We start from the raw sequence: 10899 nt of genomic DNA, 5'->3' as shown, positions 1-10899 counted from the left end.
TAAACGTTTTTCTTTAGGAATAGGGGGTTTAGAATATCTATGCCTCAATAATATACAGTGGATGGGCACTGGTTCTTAATTGATCTATCACATTTTTAAAAAAAAAAAGGTAACCTTAAATAATGTTGCAGTCCGTATTCATTTTGATTTACAATTTTGCTATAAAAAGCAATATACATGTATATATTAATAAGGAAAAACGGTAGGCCCTATATATTTTTTTACGCAAACTAAACGTTCAGTCTCAGATATATTAAAATAAATAATTAATTACACAATGTTGAACGCAGTCTATTAGATTCTAGAGACAAATTTTGAAGAAGAAAAAATGTACGTTTAGAATATTTTAAACCCTCGATCCTAGATATTTTGACGTCCCAACACAATCATAATGGAATAATAAATCTGCAAAAATAATGGAATTTACTTTACATAACCTCACCTAATACAACAATATGCCATCATTTCCCCAAGTGCGGGTCTACCTAGTAGTAGCCTAGTGGCCTACAATGTGTAAATATGGTATCGCTACAGCCATATATGTCGGCACTTTTGACTTTGATCATATATATAATATATATTTTTTAGGGTGATATCAAATCTTCACTTGTCCCGGGAAGGGGTGGGGATTAAAGAAGCAGAATGAATTAACATCCAGGCCATTTAATTTCCCCCCGCCTTGTAAAAATCGATCGTGTCACAGTTCAATGAAGCGAAACAGTTCCGCATAATACAGGTAACGAACGGAAGGACCAGGTGAAAGTAAAACCAGGGACACACACGACAGCAACATGGCAGTGCAGGGACGGAGGGACAGGCGCGTGGGGTCCCGGGAGGAAGTGGCCATGGAGGAGAGGCGGGATGATTTGATCAGGGTAAGTGCAGACAGCATAAAGAAAGAAGGGGGGGGGGGGTCTGTTAAACCACATCAATATTGACAGTGATAACAGTACTGTTGTTTATGTATTGAGGGCAGGTGTGCTACGAATTGTAAAGTGACCATGTCAGATTTTAGGGCACTGTAGACAAATCACAATAGATGCATGTAAAAAAAATCGTTTGGTGTCAAGTAAACATTTTTTAATCTTTTAATCCCTGATTGCCATGACTGACCAGCTAAAGTAGGATATTTACTATATCATTATATGACTGCGTGTTTCAAAAGTAGAACGTTTTTTTTTTCTTCAACTGTATCATTTTCATACTGAATTAAAGTTGTTTGAGGAACCTCAAATTCTAAAGTTTAGTACACTGTGACAATATATTGTGGCGGCGGATTTTAAAGTTCCATTTGTCATACCACAAGCAGAGTATAGAGTTTAAGACATGTCGGTTACACCTTCCACACAGGTATTCAGCATGCTTTGGGGGTTTCCTCCTCTTTCCGATCTGTTCATGTGCTATGGTATTATTTTTTCTAAATCTTGACTTTGTCTAAATTTTTACTTTGTCCAGGATATGGAAGATGTAGGTATTTGATCACAAGGGAGTGATTTGCATGTTTTATTTTATGCAAGAAGAAAATTCCACATCCTCTCCCAGAGTTATTTAATATACCCATGTTTTACTAAAATGCACCTTTAGAACTAACCTTTTAACATTTATGAAATTAGATGCACAGATAATAAATTAATTGCCACTATGTGATTTGCTAACTGTGTTATTTAAATTCCACAATAACAAACATATTTTACAGCAAGAATAGAGGGATTGTTTCATTTTTATTTAAGAGTAATTGAATGTAACATCAGTCATTGGGAAAAAATCCATGTCATTGAATGATGAAATAGAAAATAATATACTGTGTTCCAGTTACCTTTTAGTGGACGTGAAATTCACAAATGAAGATGGATGACCACCAGCATGATGATACATCACAGACAGCTGAAATTTTATCAATAAGTTGCAAATAAAGCCTGAGATTTAAAAAAAAATGTTACCCCTCAATATATAAATATACTATAGAAGGGTGGAATTTCATGATAAAATTTCAGGTGCATGTGGATACAATAACATACACTTGCTTTTTAAGTTGATAAATTGATTTCTAGTTTAAGGTTTTTGATGGATGATTTGTCAAAGACAAGGAATTTACTTTATGGCTGATTGCATGAACGGTTGCAGTATGTAAGCCTGGAGCATGCATTATTTATTCCCAGTGATGATGGGAAAAGTTGGGAGAATGTTGTGTTCATAAACTTTTATTTGTTGATAATTTCTTTTCTACTATACCTCTAGATGTGAAAAATTTCTTTTTGTTTAAGGTTATAGTTTTCTAAACCTTATATACAAACCATTTTGATGTGCACTTTGTAGCATTTAAAATTCCTAATTAATCTGTAGTTATAGTTATTTCAGTATGTGAGTAATGAATAAAATTGTGTTAAATTATACATATTTTTCCCCCTTCTTTTTCACAGAGGTTTCGACCCATGTTTGATAAGGTAAGTTAATTTTTTCAAACATTTTACAGTAAATATTTAGATAAAGATAGATAATCAAAATTAAATGTTTGAAGCAATCTTGTTATTTTAATTTCCCCTTTCCTATACCTGAGGCATTTGATGTAGATCTAACATAAATACAATGTCTTTTTTTCTTAGTTTGACAACATTTTTAGGACTGCATAATGTCGTTCATGAGTATAATCTTGGAGATCTTTAAGAGAGTTGACATTTTCATGCATATGCTATTTACCTGAGGGCACAAATTGAGAAAATACCAATACCTGTAACTGTAGGAAGAGAAAAAGAAATTGATGTCTTCCTGAATATATAGCTCTACAAAAGATTTCTTCATGTATAGGAATTTTGAAAAGTGTTTTTCTAATAACTTCAGCAATTAATGTTTTGAAGAATATGAAGTTAATTTGCAAAAGGTCATAGATATCTAGATTTCAAAAGGTTCCAGAAATTTCAGAATGGGTGAGGGGCAATAAAATACTAGGGGTGTGGGGGCTGTCTTAAACCCCCAGTGTCCTGAGTGGGGACAAAGGGGCATTAAAGCCTCCTAGAGCTACATAGTTCTGACGAAATAAGATGCATATATTCTAGTGGTTTTCGACCTATTTCTATAAATACTGGATCATATTTGGAGGGGGAGGAGGCTGCATTGTAAGAGTTAATGGCAATGAATGACCATTTAATTTAAAATTTATCCTTACTGATTTTTGTGCATCTGTTTCTTAATGATTATATAATATTGGTAATCAATTCCTTCATTATGAAATGCATCATTTAAAGTGTTCCTTGAAATTTACTGCATGTGTTAATGCAATGTGTAATATAAATTTTCATTAATTTTTGGCAGCATGGCAGACAAGGGGTACCTCTGCGGGATTTGCGTGAGGAGTTGGAAGAAGAGGGATTAACAGAAAGTATCGCCCCCGAGCGATTGGATGAACTTCTCCGACGGGCTGATAGAGACGGTGACAAAAGAATTCGACTGGGAGAATTTGTCAGAATGGTTAGAGTTTAAAACTAAATTGAAAATATTAAATTAAAAAACGTAGAAGGCCCATGGGCCACATTGCTCATTTAAGTCACCATGGCCCTGCTGTTGTTCAGCTGTTGCATTTTAAAAAAGATTTTTTTTTTACCTTTAATCTTGATTCAGATGAAAAAAATTGACCCCATATTGTGGCCTCAACCTAGACCCAAAGGGTCACAATTGTGTCAACAGTATTGAACTTGAATTTGCAGATACCTCAATGCCAACATGACTAACATGACCTTGCTGTTCTGGAGAATGTCAATGTCACAAGATCAAAGCATCAAATGAAAGGTCTTGTCATATGAAATTTATATACAAAATATTAAAGCTCTACTTTAAATGGTTCAGGAGATAATGAATAGGTTAATTTTTCTTTAAAGTAGGTCAAATTCCAAGATTAAGGTCACAAGATTAAAAACTTTTTTGTGATAAAAAAGGTCATGTCACAAGAAATGCACATAAAGCTCTATTATAGACAGTTAAATGCCCCCAACTATAGGCATAGGGGCATAAAAAAAACTTGAATCTATGCAACTTGGGAACAACTGTATTTCGTTAATGACCCTGCTACTCTTGAAAAGAATGTTTTAATTAATTTCCAGGCTGTATATTTCCATTTAAAACTTTGATCTCATATTTTGGCCCCATACAGTCCCCGGGGCACCTGATTTGAACAAACTTGAATTTTAACCACCTTCATATCAAAATGACTAATCTCTAATCATGGCCCTGCTGTTGTTGAGATGAAGAGTTTTGAAAAAAAGATGTTCCCTATAAATTCCTATGTAAAACTTTGATCCCCTATTTTGGCCCCAACCTACTCCCAGGGGGTGGGGGTTGTGGGGGTTGTTACAATTTGAACAAACTTGAATCTGCACTACTTAGGGATGCTTGCATATTAATATGACTAATCATGAACAATGTTGTTCTTAAAATGAAATTTTTAAAGATATATTTCGTATATATACTCCTTTGTAAAATCTGATTCTCTATTGTGGCACATATTCTACCCCATAGCTAGGGCCATGATTCGAAGAAACTCGAAGTCAGAAAGCTTTCATGTAAATTTTAACTTTTCTGGCCCAGTGGTTCTTGAGAAGATTTTTGAATCATGACCCTGCCCTATTTTTACCTTTTCTTGATTATCTCCCCTTTGGAAAGAGCACGACCCTTCAATTGAACAAACTTGAATCTTCTTTACCCAAGGATGATTTGTGCCAAATTTGATTGAAATTGACTTAGTGTTCATGAGAAGAGTTTTAAAAGATGCCACAAAATTTTCACTATTTCTTAATTACGTACACTACATATCTCCACTTTTAAAATGTGTGGCACTTCATTTGAACAAACTTGATTTCTCTTTACCCAAGCATGCTTTGTGGCAAATTTGGTTGAAATTAGCTCTGTTGGTTCTGGAGAAGAATTCAAAAATATTTAATGTTTACAGACGGACAGATGGATGCTGGACAAAGGGTGATCAGAAAGATCACTTGAGCTTTCAGTTCAGATGAGCTAATTAATGAAAGTTCATCATCATTATTGTTAATAAAGACAAGTAAATGATATGAAATGAAAACAGTATTCATTATCAAACCCTAAAATTTTTTAAAACAACAATTCTTTCCTTCATAAAGAATTCTTTCAGTGTTATAATGAACTTTTGTAGATGACTGGAGATAATATTAGGGAACATGAAAAGAGAAAGCTTAAAGGGTTGTTGGGGGCAGCCATTGCTAACATTGTTCCCCAGAGCCAGAGGGAGGATTTTATGGCTAACTACAACTGTAAACCGCCACCTATATTCATGATCATCATCAGTATCATAGAGGTAAGGGACTTTGTGACGTTAATTGTGAAAATCTATATGAAGTGGTAATTTACACAAAAATTTTAGCATAAATATTCCCTCAGCTGTGTATCAAAAATGCTTTTTGGTGCGTAAAAATTTCTTATTGAAAATGATACACATGTATCGATATTTGTTCAATACGACTAAAACCAAATCTTTGATCCGCTCAGATATTTGGATGTCATTAATACAAAGATCTGAAGACTTTCCATATATGGTCACATCAGAATTAACTTTATATAAACCAATAAAATTGACACTGGCAAAATCGTTGGCAATAGGAATAAGTGACAGTGAATCCTGAAGTGTTCTGGATAATGACGTTGGAAGGAACCATAAATTCTGAATTAAGAATAGGTTTGATTGGTTCTTTATAGAAGCATTGATTGGATGACGGTAGATCAACAAATAAGTGCATGCTGATGTGGCCGGGCCGGTCTATACAGGATTTAATTCCTCAGATCTTTGTATTAGCGACATCAGAATATCGGAGTGGATCAAAGATCTGGTTTTAATCAGATTGGACATTAGTTGTCCTTAAAATCCAACTTTACTTATAAGGGTGCAGCAAGGATTATTGGTACTACTACAAATGCATTGTAAGAATTTTATACTTTACAACTAACGCCTCAAATAATCCTTTGGTGCTGTGAACTTGGAGGGGTGGGGTTTGCATTTTTATTACATATATGTACAGGTGACTCGAAGTTCAAGGGACCTTGATAAAACTTCGAGAAATCTCGAGTTCGAGAGATCAAAAATCGGAATTGAAGGTCCGCGGGTATGGTTAAGATTTTACAGTAACGGAAATGTACAACAACAAGATCATATGATATCGTTTTCGCATGTTTTCCTTCATTTTCGTCAGGTACTTTGATATCAAAATAAAAAACCTTATTTTGTATTAATAAAAACATTTCAAAGTTTATGTATTTATTTGTTCTTTAATCATGCTTAGATAGGCATACAAAACCAAGTTCCAATGACGCTTTACTATCGCAAACTAAACATTGCACATTATTATGTCGCTTTACGCAAAGCAAAAATTCTAACGAATGAGTGAAATAATGTTTTAGAGTAACTTTACACAAAGAACAAACTCGAGAAATTTAACAGCTAGTCTGTAGATCTCTAAATTATGTATCAAACTTACTCTCTTGTTGTCACTTCAAAACAAATGATAGATTTTATTCATAGTTGGATTATATATAATTTTAATCATCAGGACACAAAACCCCAATGCAAGGTGTAAACTCACCAATTATGTACTCAAGTATGTCACCTCCACAAAGAAGCACCCTTGAGGTTTCAACTATGTAAACACCTAATTACCCCTCCAGCATTCAATAAAATCCAGGTAAGGCCCAATTAGTGGAAATTATTACAGGCTTGTGTAATGGTGGGTATATGCTACACCACTTTGAGAGATTGAGAGTGAAAAACAATGAAATGTATTTTACAGGACCCAACTACACTTCGAGAGATCGAACGTTCGAGAGATTGATAGTAAATTTGCTTTGTTATATATAGAAAAAAATTGGGACCATGATTTCACTTCGAGAGACCGAGAACTTCGAGAGATCGAAGTTCGAGCCATCGAGAGTCACCTGTAATAGAACATATGGTGAATAACTATGGCTTTAAATTGTTAAAATCTACGGGTAGCTGAAGGACATGCCTTGTAATCATTTAAATTCTTAAATACTTGTATCAGCATGTCATAATTTCCGCATGTGGTTTCCAGATAATAATATTCATTGTGTATGCTGAGGAGCAGAAGTCTCGTGGCACAGCTACCACCGCCACCTCCGGAGTCCCTTTGTATAGTCCATTGTTATATAAACCGACCAGACGATATGAGGCGTGGAGATTTGTCACGTACATGTTTCTACACCAAGGGTAAGTTTACAGTCCACTCATGACTATACGGAACTGGTCAGGTATTGCTTGACCTATGGCCTTGGTCAACCAGTGCCTGACCAGGTCCATATAATCATGACTTGAACCTCATCAAAAGTCATTAATTGTATGATATAAACTGATCAGACGATTCAAAGAGGCAAGTGCATGACTCTGTACAGCCCACTGTTATATAAACCAATCAGACAATACGAAGAGGCAAGTCTGTACAGCCCACTGTTATATAAACCAATCAGACAATACGAAGCGGCAAGTCTGTACAGCCCACTGTTAATATAAACCAATCAGACAATACAAAGAGGCAAGTCTGTACAGCTCACTGTTATATTATAAACCAACCAGACAATATGAGGTATGGAGATCGATTTGTTACATACATCAAATGTAAGTCTCTACAGTCCACACTCTGGGTCAAGTCCAAAACAGTGGGTCATACATAACATATAAATATAATATGGTTATACATATCACTTCTAGTTTAAGTGGGCTTACACAGTGTATAATGTGATATTTCTCACACAAATTTCTAATAATACTATGAGTAAGTATGTTCAGTCTATGAGCTAGCTTTTGTGTAAACGTGCTAGACATTAAGCAGCAGTGAGATTTACGATCTCGCACAGGTGCAATATCCTACATCAAGGGGAAGTAACTCTCAAGTTCCAGATTCATTGTTTCTCTTATGCTGTGAACATCTTTTTATGATATCACAGGACTGCATTATTACATATATATCCAATTGTATCTTCTAGATATATCCATCTTATTTCCAATTTAATCTTCCAACTGTTGCTGGGTCTGCCTTTGGAGCTAGTTCACAAATTCTGGAGAGTTCTACTCATTTATGTCCTGGGAGTCATAGCAGGTATTTCAGATTTGTTCAATGAACAAAGGAAGATAACTCCAATTAAAGTCTCTACCTCATCTACATATCCGTCACTGTCTTGATCCAGAGCCATGCACACAATCTGATTAAGATTGGTTAGCAGGAGGCAAATTTTTTCCCCTGCTATGTTCTAAAAAATTTGAAACATTCATTTACAATTGCTTTCATGTATTGATCTTTGTGTATGATTAAATCAAATGTATACCAGTCGACATGTTGAATGGGACTTGCATATTATAATGCCAAAAAACTAAGCATATTATTTCCGAATTTTTCCTTCAAGGGGGGTCCATATTTGTCCAACTCTCTATTTTATATTGCTTATAGGAGTTGTGAGATTGATCCCTGTTCGTTATCTTCACCACCTTTCATGTTGAAGTTTATGCTAACACTCCCGAGTAGAGATAGGAAAGCTGCGATACTCCTGATTGTAAATTTATTCCCCTTTCTGCACACTGTGTAGGTTCTCTTGCCCATTCTGTGACAGATCATGCTGTGTCTCTATGTGGAGCCAGTGGTGGATGCTATGCTTTGATTGGTGCTCACATCGCTTCTATTATCACAGTAAGTTGTTTATAGGTAAAGAGTCATGCTGCGCCTTTCAACTAGATTTTCAAGAAAGATGTTTTATCTGGTCATTTACAGTAGCTGGCAGATAATGGACTTAAAAGTAAACAATGAACAAGATTGTTTAATGTATACAAAACTGTGTTAAAAAGAAAGTATACTATCAATATTTGTGTAATATCAGTTGCAACAGTTTCATTAATATCTTTCAGAACTGGAAAGAGATGAATTACAAGTGCTGCGATGGATCAATTCTACGTTTTCTCCTCAGTGCCCCTGTTAGATTAACAATATTTCTTGTTTTATGTGAGTATAGGTGGCTTTACTAAGAGAGCGAGAGAGAGCGAGAGAGAGATCATAAAAACTTGGCTTTCATAGTAGATGCATTATAGGTTAGGGAAAACTTTTATATACATTGATTAGATTGTAGTGTGTGTTGAATTCTGTTATAGCTATTGGTGATACTAGTGTCGCTGTTTATAGAAGATTCTTTGAAGAAGGTGCTGCTAAGATTGGAATTTCAGCTCACATTGGTGGCATGATGGCAGGTAACAAGTTAAAGTCTTAATTTGATGTTAAAAATCTTAAAACTTCTTCTCTTTTGACTAAAGCTATCACCCTACCAGGTGATGGTGCTTAGATATTATAATTTAAAACATTGAACCAGCTTCTTGGGGTTAAGAAATTATACATAGTCAGCCATCTTTATTAACAGCTAGAGTACAAGACCTCGTTAAAAGTGATTACACATTGGAGTTTTTATGTCCCCGAGATCAAAGATCGGGGGGCATATTGTTTTTGTCCTGTCTGTCATTCTGTCTGAAACTTTAACCTTGCTAATAACTTCTGAACAGAAAGTGCTAGAGCTTTGATTTCCGTGGGTACCAACATTTTTGACCCTGTGACCTTGATCTTGGAGTTAGACCTACTTTTTAAAAGCTTTAACCTTGCTAATAACTGTTGAACAGTGAGTGTTAGAGCTTTGATATTTCACATGAGTATTCATTGTGACAAGACCTTTCCGTGGGTACCAAAATATTTGACCATGTGACCTTGGAGTTTGACCTACTTTTTGAAAACTTTAACCTTGCTAATAACTTTTGAACAGAAAGTGCTAGTGCTTTGATATTTCACATGAGTGTTCCTGATGACAAGACCTTTCCGTGGGTACTAAACCTTTTGACCTTGGCATTTGACTTACTTTTAAAAAATTTGACATTGGTCATAACTTCTAAATGGTAAATATTAGAGCTTTCATCTTGCACATGAGCATTTCTTGTGACAAGATCTTTCTACTGGTACCAAGATATTTGTCCTCGTGACCTTGGCCATCTTTGGAATTGGCCATTATCGGGAGCATTTGTGTTTCACAAACACATCTTGTTGTTTATTATATGATTGAATATTTTAGATCATCACAACTTGCTACTACAGCTTATCAGCCATCCTTGCTTACAGCTAGAGTGTAAGACCTAGTTGAAAGTGATTAGAAATGTGAATTTTTATTGGACGACCAAGAAATAATAACCAATCAATTTCCAATTCATTTTTGGTCCATTGTTGGAAAAATCAAATTTTATTTTCATCTCAAGGGCATGTGGAGGTCAATATAACATTCTATTTTTTGTAGTTTGTTGGATCTCAGCTAATCAGGAAGCTTGAAATTATTCAGTTATATAATAAGGTCCATTATATTTATGGCATTCAGCTGAGCTGAGTTATGTTCTTAAATAAGTCTCATACCACTAGTCCTTTATTCAGATATCATACAGCCAAAAAACTGGTACCCGTTTTCCCACTTTACATCTGGATGAAAAAGTCTATAAAACTAAAGTACCCTGTCTTCCCGGGAGACAAAAACCTTGAATTGGATTAGAACCACAGCGATTCGATCAAACAATGGACTATTGGATTAGCTTATATGTAATCAAATGATGAAGTCGTGCACTGCAAGTGATGGCATTACATTTGAGTAGCAAATAGACATTCAACATCTATAGATTTTTTTTAAACAAAAGGTGTAGAAAAATTCATTGGGTAAATAATTTGAATGATATTATTTTCCAGGCTTATTAGTTGGTATCCCCCTGCTGAAGAATGTGAACATCTTGCCTTGGGAGAGAAAGCTGGGATGGGTCTCCCTCATCATATACCTCCTCTTTGTAGCATTTGCCATGTTTTTTAA

At 35.1% G+C, this 10899-nt stretch overlaps 1 protein-coding gene and 1 long non-coding RNA gene across 2 annotated transcripts in view; one reads left to right on the top strand and one right to left on the bottom strand.

The window, feature by feature from the left end:
* Window positions 1-344: 344 nt before the first annotated feature.
* Window positions 345-10899, top strand: part of LOC125680678 (rhomboid-related protein 2-like) — a 12022-nt gene continuing 1467 nt past the window's right edge. Inside the window, exons 1-10 of the mRNA XM_048920391.2 lie at window positions 345-875; window positions 2421-2444; window positions 3310-3465; window positions 5159-5320; window positions 7086-7240; window positions 8014-8126; window positions 8611-8711; window positions 8927-9020; window positions 9167-9262; window positions 10782-10899. The exon at window positions 10782-10899 is cut by the window's right edge and continues 1467 nt beyond it. Of these exons, the coding sequence (XP_048776348.2) occupies window positions 792-875; window positions 2421-2444; window positions 3310-3465; window positions 5159-5320; window positions 7086-7240; window positions 8014-8126; window positions 8611-8711; window positions 8927-9020; window positions 9167-9262; window positions 10782-10899 (1103 nt within the window). The 5' untranslated portion in view covers window positions 345-791. The remainder of the gene's footprint in view (window positions 876-2420; window positions 2445-3309; window positions 3466-5158; window positions 5321-7085; window positions 7241-8013; window positions 8127-8610; window positions 8712-8926; window positions 9021-9166; window positions 9263-10781) is intronic.
* Window positions 7572-8677, bottom strand: LOC130051617 (uncharacterized). The gene is made up of 2 exons (XR_008799883.1): window positions 8538-8677; window positions 7572-8277 (listed from the first exon to the last, which is right to left on the bottom strand). It is a non-coding gene; the product is annotated as an uncharacterized LOC130051617 (long non-coding RNA).

The sequence above is a fragment of the Ostrea edulis genome, chromosome 2, assembly GCF_947568905.1.
Source record: "Ostrea edulis chromosome 2, xbOstEdul1.1, whole genome shotgun sequence".
NCBI lineage: Eukaryota > Metazoa > Mollusca > Bivalvia > Ostreida > Ostreidae > Ostrea > Ostrea edulis.
The sequence above is the reverse complement of the archived record's forward strand: the minus strand, read 5'-3'. Positions and strand labels throughout refer to the sequence as shown.